This window comes from Liolophura sinensis, chromosome 7 (genome assembly GCF_032854445.1).
Source record: "Liolophura sinensis isolate JHLJ2023 chromosome 7, CUHK_Ljap_v2, whole genome shotgun sequence".
Taxonomy (NCBI): domain Eukaryota; kingdom Metazoa; phylum Mollusca; class Polyplacophora; order Chitonida; family Chitonidae; genus Liolophura; species Liolophura sinensis.
In genome coordinates, this window is record NC_088301.1 from 58,298,573 (window position 1) to 58,324,128 (window position 25,556).

The window sequence follows — 25,556 nt, forward strand, 5'->3', positions numbered from 1 at the left end:
TTAATATAGTATGGATTACATTAGATACAAAGAATCCTAAACGTTTGTTTGAATACATCAACATCTTCTGCAAACTGACGATATCCAGCGACGCTACTTGTTGGAAAGACATCCGATAGACCTTCAATCGCAATTAATGCTCCAAACTCCCAATACGTTTTTTAAATGTTTTACTCCTTCTACCTCCGCGGCCTAGTGGTTGGCGTGCTAGCGCAGCACAATAACCCAGGAGCCTTTGGTCGCCGTCGTATTAGTGAATATTCTTGAGTACGGCGTAAAAAACCAGTGAAATAAATAAATACTCTTTCTACCATGTAGATTCATCCATTTGAAGCAACAAACGAGGTACACAAACTGCAATACAAAAATCCCCATAACACCCCATTTAGCTGATTGCTTTCTTGCATGGTGCTAACCTGGGTTTCCTATAGCTGGACATATCTGAGTGTAGTTGATTATTGCATAATTCATTGGGGAGGCTGCAAATCGTTATATTGAAAATGAGTTGGCTGATGATTTATGCTTAGAAGTGTGATTTAGAATTTCTCAACTCACTCGTTGTTTTACGTCGTTCTTAACTTCATGTGTCTATACACGACATGAGAACCAGGATGCATGCAACGTTAGTGTGTATATCGGAATTTTAGGGGTTACGATGAAAGTGAACAGCAGCGAGAGTTAGAGTTAAACCAAACGAGTGAACGAGAGCTGATAATTGGTGAGTTATCTGGTGTTAGGATTAGGTTAATAGTGTAATGCTGTACAGCCGACATTCCGTAGCTCTGAACCATCTTGTCGTCACTTCTTCTAGATGTAACCGCAGATAGCTCCGGCTTAGCTTTTCTCCCCATGGCAGCAATTTGCAATACATAATAGGCAAGTGTAAACGCCTCGTGTAATTAGTGAAAGTAATTAGCTCTACCTTACAAAGTGACACCCCTGTTACACATGGATGATTTATATGTCTCTGTGCTTTGTTCGAGTCTGGTGAATCAGGTAAATGACAGTTTGGTCATAGTTCAACAGGAAATAGCAACTTATTTCTTAATACGGTTTAACTATACAATGTAGCATGTGAATAGTGAAAGTGTCAGACATACAGACAACGTATCTCAGTGGAGTCTATCGTGTGCTACTTGTAAGTAGCCTGTATTACAAATATCATAGCAATTAAATAAGACTATATATTTCATAGCCTATACATCATGTCAACCATATATAGGGCCAATATAGCATTGCCATATTATCTTAACCTTTCGTACATTACTAACACACCAATTTCAATTTTTTCAAGGGATAAGCATACTGTAAATTTGAACAGATTACTTGACAACAATTATCTAGTGCAGAGGTCTTTATTAGCAGTGGTTGTCGTGTTAGAACCATAGTTCTCTTTCGTCTACAGGATTCTCATCCGTGACAACTCGCTTGTCTCTCAACAAGTTCACTCCATCCCCTCCGTGACGTCTTCTAATGCCATCACTCGGCATCCCTAGAACAGTCTGGTGGATAAAAGGTCTATTTTATTACCGATAGCTATTTGATATTCAGTCTTACTGATAGGCGCACAGAGCCTTCGTTAGTGAACTTCTGTGGAGAATTGCGAGTTTACGGAATCGATTGTGACGCTAACACACAGAGATTTACAGATTCATTGGCAGTTTAAGACGTGGACAAGTGGCCCGTGATTAGGAAAATCCACGGTGTGTTCCCAGTGACACTCCCCCCGACCCCCAACCCCTTTGCTCCATCTCCCAAGATCACCAGCCGGCGCGAAAGGCTGTGGCATTTAACTCATGCTGTCCGTTAACCAAAGGTGAAGGAGAGAGCTTTATGACAAGAGGAGCCAGGTGTGAAAGTTACTCCCCATTCCGCAACCGGATATATTAATTTTACCGTATGGTGGTCAGTATGCACGTGCAAGGTTGTGACCAGGAAGTACATCACTGTTAAAGGTATGGCAATGGTGCGTGGTGTGTATGCATGCCACTACCGAAAGTAGTTTGCTCCAGACGATTTCTTGCAGCTAGCGACGTAATATGTTTTGTTCATTCAAACTGTTCATTACTGTTTTTGATTATCTTGCACTTCATAATAATGATAAAATAGAAAAGCATCGAAGATGAGGATGATTGCCTTAAGAACTACATCGATACTTCCATTGCCCATAACTGTGCTTGCATGATTAACCATGGCATCAATCTACAAAACGTTTTAGGTCATATCTCTACTTTTCTGGAATGGCCCTACGATGTCTATGAGGGCGGCTGGTGCAGGGCCTATTCCAGTGACAGTCCTCACATACGATTGGTGACCAGAATGGGGGTATATATATATATATATATATATATATATATATATATATATATATATATATATATATATATATATATATCTCCACTTGATATTTCGCTACGAAATTTTAATTGCGCGGGCAAAGTTGTGTGTGGCTAGCCATATCAGATACGCCCATTGATAACCTATAGCCGAAAGTCATTTCACTCAAATGTGTGGGAATGTTCCACAACGCCAGCATGATATAGTGATGTGTTTGTATACATATAGTGCTTAAACAGCATTTTTTTCTTTTTTTTCTCTAGTATTTTTTTCTTTGGAAACATTCACTGTGATGAGGGACAATGTCATTTATCCAGCTATTTGTAAGACTGTAATTAATGTCCTAAAATTACAATGTACACCAAGTAATCGCTGACAAAATGGAATAATTGGAGAGGTGATTATCACATAATGTTTATACAGTTACAGTGTAATTGTCGTGAAATGACCCGTTCTAATTGATGAGCTGGTGTAATGTTTAGGGAAAACACCGCAAAACATATGACTTAATGGTGGTGTATGTGGATATATACGCTGTCTATCACAATACATTTTCACATCAGTCACCAGTGTCTTTCAAATTGCATAACGCATGTGGCCCTGTACCTGTACGTTTACCTTAATATAAAAAATATCTTAATATAATATCACCTAAAGACATTGAACGTTTTAGTGGTACTTAATTAATATCAACATATCGATTCTATACGAATTTTTGACATCCGACCCCCTTTATCAAAATGCATTTAGGCAACATTGACAGCCAATTATTAATACAGAGGTTTTCAATTCTGGTGTTCATTTAAATACGTAGATTTTGTGATTCATTATATCGGTTGTCTATCTATGAGCAGGGATGTGTAAATTTGGATATTTGTCGGCCTAGGCCTCTGTAACACAGAAGCAAACATGTAAGCAAATGTATAATGCATGACATTTAAGTAAGTGTAACATGTAATACACAACATGTAGAGTATGTGATGGTTGGCAAAACTGACACACATCATCAGTGAAATCCAGTTTGGGTTTTATTGTAAAGGCTTAAAAAGTAGCGACGCCTCCAAGATCATGGCTTAAGCAGATTTAATTTAAAAAGTTTGCATTGATGTTAAATGCCATCTATCAGACGTCACCAGTCTACAGTTACTCAAAATGCTGGGTCATCGCACGTGATAAACATTTTACATCAAACAGTCATTTTTTTATAGATCATTTCCAAATTATATAAATACCAAATAAGGCAACTGAAATGCAAAAATAACAACAAATCGACCAATTCATGGAGAATCTATATCTGTGAATAAAGCAGATCGTTTTTTGTAAGGGCACTCTTTTTGGGCTGTATTCTGTAAATGTTTAAATAGCAGCAACTTGTACTCCCCCTAGCACCATAGCTTAAGCAATATTAGGTTAAAAATGTGCAGTGATGTTAATTGCAATTCATTAGACGCCACTAGTCTAGGATAACTCAAGACGTTGTGTCACAGACATAGCACTAAATACGATGTTTAAATAGTAGCAACTTGTACTCCCTCTAGCACCATAGCTTAAGCAAATTAAGGTACGTAAAGGTACAATGATGTTAACTGCAATTCACTAGACGCCACTAGTCTAGGATAACTCAAGACGCTGTGTGAAGAAAATATTTTTACTATATGAAGAGTCGCTCGTGGATGACAGCCTAAATACATCTTAACCTGAACGAGGAAAATGTGTAGCTTACAATACATTAAATATTTAATTATAAAATTTCAAATTTACAAACAATATGGAAACTATGTGAAGAAAAAAAAGGATTACACATAGTGAAGAAAAATGATTTTTCACAAGGGTTATCTTTAACCAATTTAGAATTTAGCCCATTTATTTTTTTGTAACTTGACAAGTACATTTGTTCATAATAATATTCACAACGTTGATACTATGTATAATATTTTCCTTGTTTGTCCAGTGGATGGAGTTAGTACTTAGAAGGTATCACGCACTTGTGCGTTACTGTAATGTGGCTGCGAATGTTGTATTTGTTTTGTATTATTTTACTTTGGAGGGTGGTTGGCCTTTTGGTAAACTAGTCCTGGTAAAAAGAGAAAGGCTACATTATGAACTATGCGTAGATTAATCGGAAGAGGGGTGTTATAAAATAAAATAGGCCAATAAAATTGTAATCAACGTTTTGAACAACTGCAAAGAGAGCGATTCCCTAAGGGAGAAGAAAGCTGCATCCTTGCTCTGAGAAGGATATCCTTCGCAAATAGCAAGTAATCGCGCTGTCAAATACTTCAGCTGTAAAAAACGTCATAGTCAATGATATTTATTACGAATAGATCTATCTGAGATCCCTGTCGAGACGAGGGATTGAGGAACTGATGGAAACTATAATTGACCGCGGCAATAGCGGTGTGCTCCTTAGAAGCGTCTTCTGTATGGAAGGATCGCCTATAGGATGCTGGCCAAGGACGCGTGTAGGAACGCTGGCTGCTTTAGCTACATTCCAGTTCATAGGACGCCGCACTCGGCTCCACCACCACACACCACGTTGCCGCAGAGAATCGAGGAGGCAAGAAAAAAAACAACCAACAAATGCGATAATGGATTATTATTTTCATTCGATACTTTCGCTTTTTCGCGTGACCTGGAGGCGAATGTCGTAAAGATATCCAGCGTGTGTATTTGTCATTAACTGTATTAGCTCCACCATATGCCCGTACATTGCATCGTGTAGCATAGCCTATAACAGTTTTCTGTCACCTAGGTGACAAAGCATAGGTGAAAGCTTAACAAATAAATGTAATGGCAAGTGCCTTCAACCCAAAAAGTCCAATAAACGGAATTGCCATGGCTGATTAATTCTGTCGTATATGGCGACTCTAACACCTTCACTTGTAAGCGAAATGAACTGCCCGCTAAGCGGAAAACAGAATACTTCTAGTAAAAATAAGGTTCTTTTGTTTCTGTAAAGGAAAAGTCATTTAAAAATTTTGACTCTATGTAGAAACATTTAATTACATTAATTATTTCATTATCTTCAGCAAGGAAAATCTGTTACGTATCGATGTACTGATTATCTGACCTAAAACCAACCGTTGTCCTATAGAAATGACGGAAATGTTTTCAAGGTGTCGTAATGATGTTAGAAAGTATATATTTTTTCTTCTGACTTGTTTATCACAAATCCAGATCCTACATCCCCATGTATTATTTATTTAATAACTCTTGACTTCCCCCCATACTAGGGTATGATCAGAATGTTATGTGCTAACCGAGACACTTGATTACCCTGCTTGTATCTATCCTGGAGTGGTCTTAGCCTCGTACCTGTCCTGCATCCTGAGGGCCAATATATATCCTACACGCACATACTTGAAGGCCAGAGTATATAGATCGAGTAGATAAAACTTATTTAGGCTGCAAAAATTTGATAGTTGAAGGTTAACAATACGCGTACTTGAATGTCCAACTCACATTCATCATGGATACTTCAAGGCAAATATGTATACAGCTTGGTAACTGGAAAGCCAAGATGTATGCATATTGTATAACTGAAAGTCCACGAATACATTAAAACGATAACTGAGGACCACCATGTGTATCTCGGATACATATAACTCTAGTTGTCGAAATAGGCCTTCGTATACCAGCCGTCAACCAGTGAGTACGTTGCGGGTCAATAATCGCAAGGCCAAAAACGAAAATTAACGCAAACTACCACAGAACTAAGAAAGCATATAAAGTACGAAAATAGGAAGGAATCATACAAAGAGAAGCAATCAACAGTTTTCAATGATGTGGTAAAGACGCACGGTATGTTCTTGTAGACTGAGTGAAATCAGTATTCAAACCGTGTATCATGTTAGTATGTAAGTCATCGATAATAGAAATATATTTATCTCATCTGCGCTTTGATTGCAGCTGTTCATATATCCAAAGTGGCGATAGCCAACGTGTATACTTAATACCAAACGCGCATGTAAATTAGTTACTGAAATACCAAATTGGATACTTGAAGGTCAACGTGTATACAACAGTGGATAGATAAGTATCATAGCTGCCATATGCATGACCCATCGGTACATTACTTTCCGAGTAAGGGTGATTAACAATCACTGAACTTAAGCTATCACTGTTGTCATAAAGTCATGTGACAGGAACTCTTTGTGGAGTGTTACTGATGAGACGCCTATACAATATGTACAGCGGAACTGCAGAAGGCTTTGTTGTCATTGACAGTAATGTAGCCGTGACTGGTTTTAGTAAATGCGGAAACAATTACGTTAGGCTGGTCACAATTTATCAGCGCAATGTTAGAAACTTTTTAAAGCAACATGGGAACCAATACTGGAATTTAAGGGTGAAATAACTTCAAGAAATCGTTATCTATAATGAAATGTTGCCATCTGTGTTGTAAGCAGACATCTGTCAGTTGGATCCCAAAACGAACAAACTGATATGTAGCCAGAATACGTGGGTCTTCCATTATTCGGTTGTGCATGCTGGTGCCAAGTAACCGTACATAAAGGATTGTCTTTAACTAGGTGCCAATTATCGCCCCGTAACAATTGCTTTAGTACATGACTTACTTTGCTGAACGTTGGTCTGAACTTTATCTTATACATACTTTACCTTTTAAATGTTATGTTATTTCTGAAAATGATTTATATACAGTAAAACTGGAAAAGAGATTATTGCATGAGAACGTTTGCATTGCATTAGAATCTGTAAAAATGATCTCCGTAAAATAGTGTTATGTCATCCACTCTTGATGGTTAGAAGACTTCGTTCCCAAAGTAGAAATGCATGTACCGCTTAAAGTGTGTCTTACTTGTATGACTGGTTCGATGCTGCTTTATCTGTTCATAAGTATAACGTGCTATATAATCGATTGTCATCACATTTTCTATAAACGCACAAAAGGTAAGCAACAAACTTAAAGGAGTTAATGGAGAACCTCAATGCCTTTATTTTCACAGTAAATGTTCCCTAGACATAGTATTTTGCTATGTCAGTATGTAGCCTGCATTTTAAAAAGTATTATCTTAACTAGTTCCACTTTAAAAAAACCATTAAAGTTGGACCGTCTGCCTATGTTGTCGACGGCGGAGCCCTGGTCGGGTGACATCATTCTGTGGAAGCCTGTCTGGATTACATAATGAAAAGTTCTGCAAAGCATTCACAAATCCGTGCATTAGGCCCACCCACTTTGTGCTATTCCTGATGCTATCGTGTGACTTAATCTATAATTACCTCTACATGTACACCTCTTCATTAGCACCCTGAAAATCATATAAGTGAAACAGTTTTACAAGAAATATTTTGAAAGATACGGGTGTTATGTTTGATCCTTGAAAAGCGTGTACAGCATAGCTTTTCGCTGACATACTGGTCATCGCAGATGAAGCAAAAGCGCTCCCGTCTGGTTTGTCTGACACGAATTGGACGTCCATGGAATTATGGTAAAACCGGAGAAGAATCTGGTGCGGTTTCGCAATCCACAAATTATATTTTTTACAGCCAAGTCGCGAGTTAGGCCTACGGAGTGCGACAGGCAGTCGGGCCAGCTGACTGAGTCCGTAATCCGTAATCAAAGTAGCACGTAATCAAAGGGTGTTTTTTATGAGATCTGGTCCATATTTTCTTAATCTGTGACATTTTTATTCTATGTACGTAACATTACAATAGCCTACGTTTGTTACTGCAGTCGCAAAGACACTTTAGCATATTATAGTTTCGAAATTAGTTGTGAAAGTATAGGGATTTTCTCCTGCTGTCTGTGTTGTACCTGGGATGACGGACCTTATTTTAAGCCAGGTTGTAGGCCTACAGATAGAGAAGCTTCACATTCCTGCAGGGAATGCACCGCTGTGATGTCATAAGGTCCAATGGGCCGAGATCGCATTGGAGTAGATTTTCTGATGTTTGGCCACCAAATTTCTACCATTTTTCTTCCCTATTCGACGTTTTGAGCGATCAGACTCGATACAGGGAATATAAAGCATTTATATGCAGTTTGGATGGTTCATTGATGGGGTTATATTTTAACTACTCAGTATAAACTATACTCCACACTCGCCTGAGGGCATCTGTCAAGGCCACGTTGTCAGGTGTAGGGTGTGAGGGCGTGATTATAGAGATTACTGACATGTGCCTCATGTGCAAGGTGCGGATGATACTTCGGCACACGTCTTCGTGTGATCTAATCAGGAGCACTATAATTACCTTTCAGTGGGCAGGTAAACAAATATAGCCATTACCTGTAATTGTTAAGCTGTTGCATACTGCTTAATTACATGCAGTAAGGATATTATACTGACTGAGACGAAATTATCTCTAATTAACTTTCTATTGATATTGCTTTACCCAAGTTTCAGAAATAAGTAGTATTAACGGTACTCTTTAAGTACAAAACGTTGTTATAGTGTCGTGACTTTATGGCTATACATGATGAAGTCAACATTATGTATTGCTATGTGATTTAAAAAATTGACATCTAAACCAGAAATTTGTATATTTTCTTGCTTAGCTATAGTGACTGATAGGTCAAAGAACAACGGTACCATGGAACCCTTCACATGGGTAGCTAGGAGATTAAATGGAAAGTAGGCAGCAAAACTGCTCGAAAGTCATGAAGTATTTCATTTATCTGCCACTTACACACAATATTAAAAGGCGCATATTTAGAAAATTGCTATGCCACTGAAATAACTATATTTCCCCTGCGAAAGTAATGACTTGGTGCACAGTATAAAATTACACCTCAATGTGTTTAACAAGGGTGGGACTCGCAAATAACATTCGCTAGAATATTTACCTATAATATACAGATGATCTGGAAAAGGCTTATTCTTCACAGAGGCTAGTATCAATATTTAGGGAATATGTGTACAACAATTTGACAGTTCCTTTTTCATCTTAAATTCAAAGGTTTGAATAAACCAAAGGTTTATATGAAGCATCAATAAAAACCAGTACCGATTAAATGACTAAAACACATGATATTTTAAAGTAAACTGATACATTTCGAGATGAATCCCTTGCAGCACGGGATTCATCAGACCCTGGGCCTACGATATGATTGTAGATATATAGCTAGCATAAGGTGAGCTTGAAAAATACTGTGAAATTCCACGGCTTTAGTTTTCTCTCTATCGATGAGCGAATGTACAAAACACTTTGCTTAACTCAGGGCTTGTCCGTTGTAATATGATTTGAAATAATATAAGTGGATTTATTAGGCTCTTGTTCAATTATGTGGAGGCCAGGAAAATGAGTGAGTGGCAAATTGATTGCGGATGTAATATTGGAGCTTATGGGGTGAATCGGGTGTCTGCCAGAAGGGTACTTGGACTAAATGAGGTACTATAGTTTGGGCGACAAGGAGCGCGCCAGTATGTCAATAGCGGGCTCTTTGATGAGGAAGAATACATGCGTCTATAGACATCTCATCAACAACTGTTCCCGCTCTCACACCACAAAATACCCTTCTTCAACTCAACTAGCTGCTGGCTTTTTATTAATTCTGTAATCGAATTTATCACATTGGTTCCTCCAAATAGACATCGGTGAGGAACTAAAACCTGCTTTAGTGTTAGCCAGTTAACCAACCAGATAAAGGTACGACGGTGCTTACGGCCAAACAAAATATTTTCTCTACCATGAGCGAATCCTTTACATCGGAAAAGCCATGAATAACCGAACTTGAAGCTCCTTTCTTTTCCGAACGCCATTGTTATCCTCACGATTTTCATTAGGCCATAAGGGTTGGCCCAGTGCTGCACGTCCTGGACCGGGTCGATCGGTTTGCCTTAACACATGAATAATACGAGATGTAAACCAAACTACCCCAACATGGTACCATTGTTAATTTCGATGGTCAGTCCGGTACAGAATGCCAAAAAATACAGTCTTGTGTTTACTTGACCCCATATTTTCCAAACCAATCTCTTCGGATATGTGTGTTTGATTGTCTGGTGGATTGATTGATTGTGTGGGTGAAGAATTTATTCGTTCACTAATGTAAGCGTTAAATGTCCGAATAAGAATATCCAATACCGTCATGATTGACATGCGACGCCAAATGGTTAAGGCAACATAACCCCTTTGATTGACAATATTTGCAGATACCATGTTCTTGTCGTGTGATTAATTATCAGTTTTTCAACATCTAAGCCAAGAACACCACCTCAATTCTCCGCGTTATGTACTGAGGGTCATTTGTTAGACTCCCGGGCAACCTTCACATTTATCTGTCATCTATTTTCTACAGCCAACACCATTTCATCAGAAAGTCTCGTTACCTCTAAATTTAGCCTATCATACCGGAAGTGATATCGCCTTGGGGATGGTGCGAAATTTGGACAATATTTCGTGTTTTCTTCGGTTCCCGTCGACAGGAAGCAAGCTCGAGCAAAAGTTATTAATTCATGGCAGAGCCTCTGGATACCACACGTGTGCGCTCGATATCACAATGTGTGTTGGTTTGTATGGCGTAAATCCAACCGTAACAAGTGTTAGGGTGACCATTGGGTTATGTTAATACGAGCAAATGGTCTGTCTGCTCCGGAAAAAATCAAGGGAGTACAAGGACATGTCTACAAATCATGCGATCATTCCAATGTTCAGAGCTTCTTGTAGCCTCCCGAGCGCAATACATAATGAGTGGTTATGACTGAACCAGCTGATACACGAGGACCTTTTTCTGTGGTGAATATGAGAAGGGAAAACCGTGTCTAAATTTTTCGGTGACGAAAAAATGCAAGTTAGCTGATGAAGATAAGAAACACATAATGACGTGAAGATATTGTGGATTTTTTTTTATTTCAGAGGCACAAATATTTTGGGTGTTTGCCAGTTTTCTCTATTTTATGATGAGATGTGTGTGATACCAAACAGCTTCATGATGAATGTTTAGGGACCAAATGTGTACAACGGTGTCTTGGTCATTATCCCAGGGAATCGAAGAATGTATTACACGAATTCAAGGAAAATCTCCACTAATATGACACTCATCCTCTTAAAGTAAATAGAATAACCATATTATGAAAGTGAACTTGAGAACGGGATGTGGTAGCTTACCTACACCCTCCACAACAGGATTATTTGCAAATTAGTGGTGCGGAACTTGTTAGCACTGTTGTCGTTTGAAGGCAATCATTTAGCGCGTATACGTGCTGTGTAAGGCTTTCACAAGAGAGAAACAATGTACCGCCCTGTCATATCGTTATCCCCTCGAGAACATGAATTTATCTGAAAAGTGACGAACTGCTTATTTGTTCGTTGATGCATAGTTACCCCCGTCCATTTGTTACAATTGTCATCTCGCTTGTTATTTCCAAATTCACTTAAAATTCCTTATTTCACTTAGGAAACCTGCAAAAGTTATATACTGGTGCGTCTTAAAATGACAGGTATGCAGTTTTACGTTTTACCATTGGCATGCAAGCGATTCATGAGTGGTATCAGCAAGCAAGAGGCAGTTCGATCTAGCTCTTCATTGGATAATGACGGCGTCGGACGAGCGGCCTGGATGGCGACTGCGAGTGGAGCGGGCGAGATGCATGGATTTCCTGTCGCCCCCTGTGACATGGTTCCGACGTAGCTAATCGCTCTACAAGCCAAACTATTGATTCGGGGATATTAATGAACTGTATTTACAGCATGGGGAAATAATTCCTCGGCACACTTTATGAAGAGTCTTTGAAGAGCAGACGATTGCACTCCAGTCTACTAATTAGCAGCAGTCGGATCTCTGTCAGATCGCTGTGCTGTCGCCCAGGAGTGTATGTGGGAACTTTAGACCTACCTGTGTGGCTCAAGTGGTTAGTTTCTGCAAGGAAAATCCGTTTTGCTTCCATCTCATCGCCAGCTCAGGAAGTTTTCCAACCTCTCACTGCGTTCATCGTAACTCGCACCGGACGTACGCTCGTGTTTAGAGAGATTATTTCATGGGTGCATTTTCTTAACCGAGGATGCATGGGATTGTACTCCCTCTATAGGTAACCGAGGAAGTTTAAAAAGCTGCTCAGTGGACGTACTGTGTGAGTAGCAGGAGTAATAGCGATTCCCTGACTTTCCTCCAAATATAAGTCCTCAGTGCTAGCTAATACTAGATCGTATAGATTTTGTGGTGTCGTGAACAGACCAAGCGTGAATGACAAAAATGCTTAAGGATATTGGAAATTTCGCCTAAAGGTATGTCTAACAATAGAAATGTATTTATGAAGACAGTTTATTTGAACGTGTAAATAGTGAGTGTACAGGCCCAACTAATGTCAGTTCATGGTTATCTTCCAAAAACCGAGAATATGTATCGGTTAAGTTGCCTCTCTTTGTGCTATTCTGTAGTTGTCAGCTTTTCTGGTGTCTCAAATCATATTCGGTCGTCAATTCCATGAAATCTTTCGCATTGTCTGGACAGAAGACCCTACAAGCATTGAAAAGAGAGAAAAGTAGTCTTATCGGAAAGCCCTTCAGCAGGTATCGACTCGTGCCATTCAAATTAAATATCTGCTTGGATTTAGGTGACATGTAACCACTTATCAGTAGAAATCGCATAATGGAGGCTTTCTGGGACATAATTGTAACACAATATTCGCAAAGCAGCCATCAAGCCGCATGATGCAAATCCCATTAGCGTAATGGAAAAACGCTTAGTGAGCTAGAGCTATCACGCCAATGTAGTATTAGAGCAAAGCGGTCTATAACTAACACTAGCCCTCTCTTACCGATCCTGTAGAAATGACGTTGACTGGATGACAGAAGTGAATTTCCAATCGGAAAGCGTCTTTTTGCTCGGGACACATCTTAAGCCATCACTCATGGCGTAGAATTAAGTGACTTCCGGTTTAAGCGAGCCTGCATTAAAGCCGACTTGCCACCGTTTGATCACACTAGCCAAGTATGCCGGAAAGTGGTTCGGCATTACAGAATGCACGCACGCACTTCCAAATGTACATCGTAAAAAAACGGCGAAGTCTCGAGGAAGCCGTGGAGGCTAAGTGAACACTGACTCCACACGAAGTGGCTGGACGTCTTGAGCGCACCCATTGATTGTCTGTGTAAAATCAAACATGAGCCTTTAGGACTTACTCTCACGAACGTATCGATTCTCGATAAGACATTTTAATTCTAAGAGGTCGTAAAATCTATAGCCGACGGATCGGCGGAGGCTGCTATTTGGCAAATTACGGTCATTTTGTAAATATTGAACCAAGTCGATAATACGGTTACACCCGCGCTTAAATGTGGTTAGACTATTCGAGCAATGTACTAGGCCAAACACAAGCGTATTATGGATTCTATGTAGCCGGAGACTAGACTTGTAAATGTTTGATGAATAGGGTCAGACAAACTTCTTAGAGTATCCTCTCCTCCACATCACAAGATGTGAACGTACACATGACGAGAGACACTAAGCAAGACAATAGGCATCGCCTGCCTGCAGAATCCAAGTAAGCTGAGGTTCTTCCCTGAGACAACCCGAGCCGCGAATAATATGCTAGGACAACTATATGATCAAATCGCGCAGCCCCAAGATCTTCAGAAATGGCACGTGGGGACTTTGCCAGCTCAGAATGATATAGGCTTGTACGTGTTACAACGACATTCAGTTACCAGAAAGGAGAAGTTAGTCAGTCGAACGGACTCCTCCATGAGAAGGAACCACATTTGTGTTCTTTCTACCAGATGAACAAGAGATTAACAAACCCTGTCACTAGGGGCTACAGTACTGTACAATACGTCGTCAAATATCGTCACGGAGGTATGCTCCACTATATGTGTTACCTCTCTTGAATCCCCCAATCACGATGCTCATGTCTTACGTTTGACTTTTTTTTATTTGAGATTGTTCTGGCCAATAAGAGTGTCGGTCGACATGCTTTCGAGTGAGGTATTCGTATGAGCACAATGGCGATGAAGTGGATTATCTGTCTCTGGACAATAATATGTTTGAAAGTTACAGGTAAGTTGACTTAATTTTTATTTTGGAGTAATAAATTTTGATGTCTTGTTATGTTTTATGTTGTCTTCTATTAACTAGAAGTTTTGGATGATGTAAATTCATGTAAGGGTGATATATATAACGCACAGGGTGTATATTTTCAATGTACCCTAAGATCGTCAGATCCATTATTATAAGAATGACTCGCAAAATGACTATTTGTCTGAATCTTCGAAAGGTATTTAATAAAAAGAAACTCAAATAGTATGATATGTGATGTTATGAGTACCGTGCACATATGCTAACCACGACTTATTCTAATGTATATTGTGGAAGTTATAAAAACGGTTTTACTGACAGACGGTTGGAGAAATTGATAAACTCTGGTTTAATCAACTGTACAATGACAAATAGAAATGCCAATTGCATAAGGCTGTGGATCAGCTAGAATTATTGATTCTCGGAAATCAATGAAATGTTGTGCCTACAGTAAGTTACCGACTAAAACAGACATGAGATGGAGGTTAGCAAAGCACAAGAAATCTGCCTATTAGGCGAGAGATTTAAACCAACGAGTACTTCGGAGCGTGATGACGTGACACTGGGACAGACGGTTGAAGAACTTTCAGCATAGATTAGTGGACAAATCTAAGCTTATCAGCTACATGCTCGATGAGGGCGGAAGTGTTATTTGGAGTAAAGCACCTTACGACATTTATTATTGCTTCTTGATAAATAACTTCGTTTTCGCGTCTTTGTTAGGTTTTCCACATGCAAACATTTAACAGTTTTAGCTCTTGAAAAAAGACCAAGATTACTCAGCGCCATTCTTTGCTCTGCCATTGTATTTCAGCTTTTTCAAGAAAATCATATCAGCGTTGAGTAGGATCCCTTCCACTTGTTTTGTAATGCAGTAAAGCCACGTTGTCTTTAAAAACCAAATAGGTTTATAATTCAAACTAGACATATGAAAACATCAAGAAATGTTCAGACAGGGTAATCGATTTTTTTCTTTGTGTTCGTGTTACGCTTATACTGGCAACATCCGGTTGTCACTCCTCTTTTACAAAACTTTCTCTTATTTACGGTCCATTGACCGTAGCTGGTTCAGCTGAGATGGAGGTTTTGATAGAAACTCTCCAGGGTGTACCCAGGACGTGTCGTAATTTTCAACGGCCGCTTTTCGCCCTTCATTGATGGCACCAAAGATTGCTTAACGAGAAACAATTCATCGACCATTACCCGCGATTTGGAGCTTGACAAAATTGTATTGTTGGAAAATTTCACGGCTAAATACGCAATCCACATGCGAGAGAGCGTCCGAGTTGGAGAGCCCGGACACCTAATGGAAAGAATGGGGCGAACAAAATCCAATTTTGGGAAATCGAAAGCCGGTACAGACGTGGTTAGAAAACGGGTGAAGTTATCGACCCATATTCTGGCAAAAGCCTTGGTCCTATCCTTGCTCACTCACCACCGAAACATTGCTTCACTGGGGGCAGGCTTCTGTCATAGTGGGAAGGCGTGAGTGGAGTTCTCTGATTGTTTTCTTATTTCTCATTTGTAAAGTCTGATTAATGCTGCTTGTGCGTATGTGCAATAGCGAGTCGCAGAGACGTAATGGTTTGTTGGAAAAGCTATTACCCTTTCACTGTTTCATGCTCTTAAAGAAGTGGCTTTAGACAGAATCAGTACATCTTGGGTCGCAAATCTTTGACCTCCTCGTGTCGAACCCTTCATTTCATTTCAGCTTCCTCTAAATCAATAAAGCAAGCTGCGGATTGGCACTGACAAGAAATCAAATCCTTAGTCTTAAGATGGCACAGCGCTGTCTTGTTCGTGATCCTGCGAAATTTGCCGCTTTCTGCCGCTTGCTCTCTGGCTGCTCCCGAATTGTTGGCCAATCTTGCCGGATAAGTTTGCCCACATATCGGTTGGCACGGCTAGCCCTATGATTGGAGATCGATGTCTCTGTAAAAGTCGAGATAACAAGGGATTCAGCTTTCCCCAGATCGCCATCGGCAGTGTCAATTACAGCTCTCACAGCTTTCTCGGCAAGTAGAAAGTTATCTTTGAGCCGTACTATAAATTCTTTGAAAAATAGCTCGGTGGACATGAACAGAGCTTCGGCATTGAGGTCAAGGTCTTTTCACCCTAAAACGAATGAAACTGAATTCAGCAATAGTTCTTTTTAACTTACAATACTGTATATGGTCAATATATATATATATATATATATATATATATATATATATATATTATAATTACTTTTTTTGTGTGTGGGACAACAACAATGACAGTTATTTACCGCACTTTTTATTGCATGAATTCAAAAAGAGAGTGATTACCTCGAAAGGACTTGTTTCAAGGTAATGAAATAACAAATTACTTTTTTCTGACTTTAATTAACAGCTTCTGGGATTACCCATAAGTTTTCCGTCTTGTCATATTATTAAATTCTAGCTTAACCAGTAATTCTGCAAAACTCGTGATTATGAAATGCAGCATTCTTTTTTATTTACGGTCTTATGTCTTTAATTATTTGTTTTGGCAATGTGGGAGTGACGTGTGTCATTGTAACCCCGAATGACTTCCCCGCCCCCTGGATGACAGACTAACCTGCCAGGTTGTAGCCACCCGGAGGCAATGTAACGTGTGTGTTATACATCAGAGACTCACAGTACATCAGTTATGGTTGGAATTTTTTGTGAAGACCGTAATGAGGCATTTTTAAAGCGTTGCATATTCTGCCAGTGGATGAGGCTAACACTTGACGTGACCATGGCTTGAATGAAACCTCGAAAAATTAATTTAAAAATTCCTGTAATACGGATCACTCAATAAGGTTTCCTCACTCTATGTTCTGCATGAAGCCACACATCATACATTTTACTTGAAATGTTATCATGTGTCTTAGAAAATACTCAAAATATAGACGTAAATATTATTTATTTTGTCTTCATATTTCTACACATTCTTGGGTACGGCGTAAAACTCAAATAAACAAATCATATTTCTGTAGGATCTGACTGAATCCACCTTTTGTCAACTGTATAAATTTCTGCACGATTATAGATGTACCTCTGTTAAATGAGTATTTCCTGTACAAAATTAGGACATCATTACGTCTATAACATGGTTGCTTTCCTTGTAAAATTGAACAAGTTAGTTTACATGACATACCCTGAATAATTCATAAAAGCTGCAAAGTACACTGGCATAATTGCTTGGCATGGTGTCATTTCATGCGTAGGCCACACCATTTTTATCGAAATCCAAATCATGTTTTTATAAGGTAAGAAAAATTTGATTTATTGGCATCAAATTTCTGAATTTAAATTGCAGCCTTAATGACTCTACTTCGTTAATTTCATTCTTTTAAATATTGTTTTTTTTCTAGATTTATATCGTTTTATTTGGCCTTCGTTGATTAGCATGCCTTGTATTTACAGCCGTTGTTATCTTCTATTTTATTGCTGTATAAATTGATGCAAAATTCATTTCAACTTTAGTAAATATTGTTGATGCAACCTGTATTCATGTGGACTTTGTCCATAAAATTGATGTTTGATAATGAAACCTGCCTGCTCAACAGATTTATAGTGAAGTCGTTGAGTTTTGGAATCATTTTTCCATAGACTCTATTTTGTGATAGCTAAAGCTGTACTATACCGTATAAAGCAAACGTTCAAATTCCTATACCATTAAAGATATTAAACTCCATTGAATGTATTTATGTAATGTTCATTTAGCCAGCATTCAGCCATAAGAGTTGTCATTACTTTGGGTTCATTTCATCGTAGTAACATAAAAGAAACTACATCATTGAACGCACATACTCTGCTAGGTTATTGTGGGTAGGTATAATTCTCTTGTAAGTAAATATAAACAGAGAGTCCATAATCTCTGGCACTGTGCATGCTTAATGAATGTGTCTAATTCCGTTTAACACGGGACCAGTGGAATTAGGGCCTATATGCAACGTGTTGAATTAGATCGCCACGTTGGATATATGAACAGCAGCAATCAAAGCGCAACTTAGATACAAATTTTATTATCCACTTACATACTTGTAAACTTATATACTAACATTATTACACGACTGAATACTGATTTCACTCATTCACCTAGAACACACCTTGCGTCTTTCCAACATGAATGAACTCGTTATTGCTTCTCTTTGCATTATTCCGTCCTGTTTCGTACTTTAGGTACTTTCTTAGGTCTTTGATGGTTTGTGTCAAGCTTCATTTCGGAAATTGACATAATCCGTTTTGGTTGACGGCTGGTATCCGAATATCTGTTTCAACCAATAGACTGAAACCATATTTAAATAATTTACGTCTTCCTTTATAATAAGATCGCCTTCCATGATAGATGTTTGGATATCGGTTCTCTTGTGTTTTCAGTGGGTGCGAGCTACAGGTATGCATGCAATGGAGACGCTCGCCAGAAAGCCATGCATTGTATCGAGACCCTTTTCCCCACGGCACAGCGATCTGGACCAATGGGCTATGCCCTAGCCTGGGACTACGACAGGATGAAAGCGGCCTGCATGTAAGTCACTAACAAATAAAGGCCTCCTAACACCATAACTAAAATATTATTTCTGTTGGGAACAAAGAGGAAAAGGGATTTCCATGACTTCATGAAATTATGTCTAAATACGGACACGGGAATACTCCTTCTTGCACCTTGGAGAGAAATAGAACAAGAAAAGCAGTGTTTAGTGTGACATTCAGTGGCGTGTAATTTATTTAGTATGTTTTGTTAATTTTTTCTAATATTTCACTTATGCGACATGAGTGAGAGTAGGTGATGAAGGGAATTTGTGAAAAAGTATGGCATCGCATGACAGTATCTGACAAATCCAATCCTTTCCTGAAAAATTCGCAACAGATCCTTGTGAGGGATGGTCTATATCGCTTGAATTGTTGTTGTTGTTTTCAACTTACTCCTCATGGTGTGTGTCTCCTTTTCAGCTGTATTTAAGACACAGTGATAGGCAGTTCGCGATGAAGAATGATAATTACACAAGGCCTTGCACCAGAGAATTTGATTCTGTGTTGTAGGGACGGCACCATATCGATGTCAGTGCATTGCGTGCAATCAGTGATGATGAGTTGTGAGAACAACCAAGAACAACTCCATATACTTAGGCAATACTTCGACACGAAGAGTATGCAGGAAGCTCTATACAGCCTTTGTGATCAATTGGAAGGTAGGCCTTATTATAAAGACGCCAACATTCAAACAGAACTCTTCACACCGTAGAGCCCTTGATTAGTTGAATGCTCCCAAAACAACAACGACCTGAATCTGGTATTAGTTACAGTTACTATTTCATTTACCTATTGGTTCCGTGGCCACCACCATAAAGCTCCTTTCATAGAATTTCCTAACGAAAATTGACTGCATAAATTTTACTTGGAATACCCTCTGCATTTTATAGTGATAGATCCAAGCTCTGTTCCAATGACATTTACAACTTATACAGGATCTTTCATCAGCTTACAGTTGGTAAACTTTTTCAAGGCACAAATTAAAAAAATCTCGATTGTTATGTGCTTGTGCTAATATTTAGGAATTGTAGATACTGAAGTCTCTATGCACCTCTGAACTACCGGTCTTAGTGGCAGTACTGTCAGTTTATGATCGTTTTCATACTACGATCAAGAAATAAGCGGGGTAGCATGGCATGTAGATCTCAGATGTCTCCAGTTGATTTAATCAGTGGACAGGAGCAGTACCGAAGCAGGTTCATCATCACGATATTTATAATTTCCTGACAAAATGTACGCTTTATAAAATGGAATGATGCAGTTTGTAAATAGCTCCTCTCCGATATAGGAGATAGTACCTGTAAAACAACGTCCTTTTAAACTGGAATGGGGCAAAGGAGAGTCGATGCGTGTATCGTGTATCAATGGCTATGGAGATGTCCTCGGCTTCTATAAGGTGTGGTTGTCTTTTGGCATAAAGATCTCAGTGTTGTCCACGGTTGCCACAGAAACAGAAATAACGTATCATTGTTGGCGGACAGTAATGTTAGTTGAATCAAATACATAAAAGGAATTGGTCTTTATCGTAGCTCCTTGCCAGCTAGTTATATCTCAATGGGAACGTAAAGACATCAGTCCTGGGCAGAAGTGAATTATCGAGATTGCAGTTAGGTGTATCATCTACTGCGCCGTTATATTAGGTATCACGCTGTGGCCCATCAAAGTCTTTTTTCGTAAATCAGGTCTATCCATCTAAATGTATCAATGAAAGATGAATGTACGTCTGGTTTATTCGCCACTTTGTAACTCCCTTTGATTTTAAAAACAGCCCATGGAAGTAATCAGACTGGTATAGAAGATAAAACAGACCAAAACGGTGTCATTAGGGCAGAAGGTTATTTTTCGGTGTATAAAGCGGCTTTACGATAGCCAGTTCTTGACACAATTCCCTGTTCTTGTATCCCAGAGAGTTTCCTCTTTGTGTACGTCACATACCGTACCTCCATCGTGGTCAGCCTGGCCAGGAGGCGATCTATGCCGTTAATGCGGGGCAAAACAATATAACAATATAGAAATGTTTGGATATCTCTGTCTGTCAGCAGTTGTTGTTTTTTACATTTTATAATGTAATCAGACCATCGTTTTAAGTATGTCTGTGAACAGAATATTGTTCAACAATATACAGGAAGAGTCATCAAAGAAAGTTCGACATATAGCTCTGACATTTTTAAACAATCTCAACGCAATGTGCAGTATATGCATATATCACAAGCGTTCGTTAATTTGTGGATAATGTAATGAATTTTACAAAAAGGCAAACAAAAGACAGGTGTTTTCTAATTAAATATTATTTAGGCCTCGCCCTAGGCTGCTCACGGCGCTGTAACCTACAGACCTGTCAGCGTTTATTACGTTAAAGGACACAAAGCGTTACTCTGTTTCTTCTCCATTAATCATTTCAAGAAAGACACTTTATAGCATAAATCTGCTGTTGTCATCTTCACTTGTGTACAGATTCATCGAAGTGACGTTCCTCTGACAGCAATTATCGTGTAAAGAAACATTATAGTTGACGTCATTACAGTATACCCACAGTATTCACTTTATCATGCATTTATGACTTAGTTTAGCTGTTCTTTGTGACATGGAGCAGCAATGTTCTGATTAATGTTGCAAAAGACCTGACATCTTCAAGAAATACATAAACATAATTTGTTTTAGAACCCTCTATATCCAATAAGAATGAGACTCAAGTTCGTCCGGGGTAACATTATTTAAGATTTGGCCTATAATGTAATTTTGCGTTTGTCTCCAAGAACAATTTCAAGTTTTTTGGAGCGCACGAACTTCTTTGGCGCCACACTCGATTAACAGACTCCACGTTTCCCGACGCCTTGGTCCAGCAGTTGCCCTTTTTCGTCCTCAATAATATCTCCCATAATTTCTATCAAAATTTTGGCTTTGGATCGACCCATTCTGCAGCTTAGGGCAGCGGTTCCAGATGGACCGGAGTTAGCCACTTCTTCCATGTTTTAACTTGTATTGTTCCTGGCACGTCTCTGTGAAATGACAACTGCTTTTATTGATTAATACAGACGGCTCTGATCAAATATGACTTCTGTCCGTGGTAGATTTCTCCTATCTAGCCAGAACGTGGCTCAACCACACGCAAATTTGTAATGGATATACCAGTGTTTGTTTCACAGATACTAAATGATTTATTTCACCTTCGCTATCAAACGTGTTTCCAAGACTCGCAGCGCTTTATTTTCTTGTTAATGCTTGGTTCCAGGCATCGTCTGGTCATTTAAACGTTACATGATTACAAGATTCTTATCGGTCGTTCCACATATTTTTTGGAATAAAATAATAAACCAAAGTCGAACAATGTGGAATTTTTCCATGACCCAGTAATGACCAAGTATTAATGCCAGTGTGCTGGAAATATTGTCAATAGTATTGTGACTGTTTGCAGTAATCACTTGCTACTTTAATCCATGTTTGGGACGACTTCTTGTGTCCAGTTTTATGTCAAGCGAAAGATTAATTTCTGTTCCAGAGGCCCGTCAGTATATGCCATGTATGCAGTCTCAACTGCACGGTTTCACAAAATGTGCAGAAGACAAACTTGGCGTCTTTGAGGAGCGTTCTAAGATAGCTGGTGGAAACATGGACAAAATAGTTGCTGCTAGTTGCAGGTAAGTAAGGATACTAAGACAAACGTGCTTTCCTACTTTGCCTAGCCCTTATTTAAATATTTTCTATGACGGAACTTTGGCGTATTTCTCGTGATAAATGCACCGTTTATTCATGAAAATCGTGTGTTTGGTAATCATAAAAAATACTTCCATTCTGTGTCCATACTTCCAGTAATTATGAAACCCGGATAAGGCCATCATCAAACTATCGAACCATTGTTCCATGGTACGATGATGCGAAACGGTGGCATAATGACACGAAGCGATTGTACGATGGCACGAAACGATGACATGATGCTAGCTTTGTAACATCGCTTCGTGCCGTAGTACCATCGCTTCGTGCCACCGTGCCATGCCTTCGTGTCATCGTGCCACCCAGAGCACTCAAGAGTACTCACGTGACCAGAGCAGTACACTGTGGTCTTTAACGTCATTTTCCGCTACTGATACTTCTCCAATTTTTTTTATACATACCCATATTAGTATTCCCCATATGGATTTGATTAGTGTCGATCGTTTACCCTTCACCGTGTACACACAGGAAGCGGAACTATAGTCTATTTATTTCAGCTCTCTGTAAAATCAGTCATTCTAGCTACCAAAATTGCCTCAAATCAGGGACATGTAACGTATTCTTGCACAGAAAATTAAGTTAGAGCACTTTTTAAAAATTCTTAATGTTAAACTGCATAAGCTTGCTTTCAACGGCAAGAAATCATTGCCTCGAGTGACGTCATAATTATTTAAAAAAAAACAGTGGCATAAAACGAATATTGGGCTCACTTCAACATGTTTTGACGGACGATGAAAACAGTTACCTAAACTGCTAATCTGACACTGCCTTATTTGACATCAGTGGTTTTAGCATAATGTAACCTTGATAAATAATTTTTTTATTTATTTTTATGATCTTACGGCAGTATGGTTTTACAGCTGGATGTTTTGTTATTAAAAAACAATATAGTCTATTCAATGGAGTTTAACATTATGAATTAGAAAAATTTTTCTGTTACTAGCAAAAGGCAAATTTTGGGGGCGATTATGATTTTACAGATAGCTAAATATAAGTAACTGGCTGAAAGAATCCACTAGTAATAAAATGTAACCCGTCACTTGTTTTAAGGCCGATGGTAAGATGATGCGAAGCCATGTCATGATGGCACGAGGCGATTGCACAGCTTCGTGCCATTCCTGCCATCGCTTTACATCATCGTGCCATCTCTTTGTGCCATCGGTGGGCGACGGAACGTTGGTGTATTAATAGGTCTGTTTTGAATACATCTTCCGAACTGAACCCGTTATTTGCAGCATTCCCCATGAAGAAAACACATCTGCAATAATATTAAATATGTACGTGAACCAATTAAATGTTTTCGAGTATATGTACCTGCTGTTTGGTAATTGGGGGAAATACAAGGTGTATGTTTATTATAATCAGACGCATAAGGTGACATAAAACACGATATGTCATTTTCCAGACTCAATCATTTTAGTGAAGTGATCTTCACTCTGTGAATATACGGCTGGAAACTGTGATTACCTTTAAAATATCACAATAAGAATAACAAGTCATCAAACATATAGTTTATAACTTAATCATAAATTAGACTCACCTTTCTGAAAAAGATTTTTGATATGGTTTAATTTTCAGCAAACGCTGTAATAGTTTTCTTGTACTGAGGAATGTCAAACTCTCTCGGTTACAGCATAAATAATCATTCATATGCTTCATTTTCAGTTTCATGAATATTGTGTATGATTGCCAGACAACGGCCGTCCGAAAGCATTGTGGAGAATTCCCGGCCAAGTTCATTTTGAATATCATGAACGGTTTCCGCCCACCGTCTTGTAACGCTAGTGGGGCGGAAGTGGGAAGGGTGACATTGAATCTCATTGTGCAGTTGTTCTTCCTGGTTTTGTTCCAGTTGCTAATCGTGACTTTTATTTTATGACATCATCATTATCGAGTAATAGCGACATTCCAACAACGGATGCATTCATTTCACGGTGACTTTTACAACGACGTTTGTTAATTATTTCCCTCAATTCTGTCATTCATCCCAAATCACCACGATTACATTTAGCAACAGTGGTAAGTAATGCTGGTCGATGGGTATATATTTGTACACGTCTGTGTGGAAAACATTGTAGGTCATAATTTACACTAGTACGATAACTGTAAATTGTTTTTGGTTTCTGGTGATACAGAGAAAGGAAATCAGCGTATGATATATGGTCACGCCCCGTCACACAATGTTAATTCATCCACCGTGACTTGTGTTTCAAGGTAACACGATAAATTTCATTGTCTATAGATGCAAGTCCTTGCGCCATCCGCTCTATATGTTTTGTTTTCCACACTGTAGATACATTGTTAGTTAAGTACTCATGATATCGCTGTATAATGGAATACCACTTCCTTATACTTTTCCTTTAATATAGTATTATGGGGCGTGATTGCTGTATTATATATGTGATTGTTGCGCTTCGCTTATGTGAGATATTAACTTAGCATTTCATGTACTACCACTAGCTGACATACATCCTTCCGGTGCTCTGTTTATATGACGTGTCTGACATTAATGTACGCTAGAGCTGTAAATGACAGGTGTAGACATACATGATACGACGACATACTATATAGGTGTTCGCTTTGTCATGCCTAACACTTGCTACACATACATCTCTCACTCCAAGTTTCAACATCCCAGGATATATGCTTGACATGTGAATCTCGCATTAGCTGTGAATATTGAGGTTTGCCATGACAGAAACACTTTCTCCGACTAACCAGAGCCACACTGGGCTTCCCACCGACGGAGAAATCACTGTAGACGGTGCTTTATACTCGGGACTTTGTACCCTACATACTGTTTCTAAGTCTTGCCTAATAAAATTATTTTTCCAGGTAAGTTCCTCTGAGTCATATGTTTCGACACGTCTAGCGTTGTTTATGGCGCATGTAACAACCGTATACTGTCACAACAGTCATACAGCATTGTAATAGTCAGTCATATCCATCAACCCCGGCCGAATAGGGGTATTCATCTGTCCGGGTAGTCAGATGGATTTGAATTTTGAGAT

At 39.0% G+C, this 25,556-nt stretch overlaps 1 protein-coding gene across 2 annotated transcripts; it reads left to right on the top strand.

The window, feature by feature from the left end:
- The first annotated feature begins 1,866 nt into the window (after positions 1-1,866).
- Positions 1,867-25,320, top strand: LOC135471784 (uncharacterized). Of its 2 annotated transcripts, none has more exons than XM_064751122.1 (6): positions 1,867-1,955; positions 14,176-14,293; positions 18,682-18,829; positions 19,345-19,493; positions 22,334-22,472; positions 24,211-25,320. In XM_064751122.1, exons 2-6 carry the CDS (start codon positions 14,230-14,232, stop codon positions 24,422-24,424), a joined length of 714 nt encoding a protein of 237 aa, XP_064607192.1. In that variant the 5' UTR covers positions 1,867-1,955; positions 14,176-14,229; the 3' UTR covers positions 24,425-25,320. The 2 variants fall into 2 exon arrangements, with proteins under 2 accessions (XP_064607192.1, XP_064607191.1); XM_064751121.1 differs by lacking the exon at positions 1,867-1,955 and adding an exon at positions 12,470-12,522.
- Positions 25,321-25,556: the final 236 nt, after the last annotated feature.

Coding starts and splice junctions, on each gene's coding strand:
- LOC135471784 (XM_064751122.1), top strand. CDS start 14,230: ATGAGCACAATGGCGATGAAGTGGATTATCTGTCTCTGGACAATAATA. Junction 14,294..18,681: donor AATATGTTTGAAAGTTACAG/GTAAGTTGACTT, acceptor TTGTGTTTTCAG/TGGGTGCGAGCTACAGGTAT. Junction 19,494..22,333: donor CCTTTGTGATCAATTGGAAG/GTAGGCCTTATT, acceptor TTTCTGTTCCAG/AGGCCCGTCAGTATATGCCA.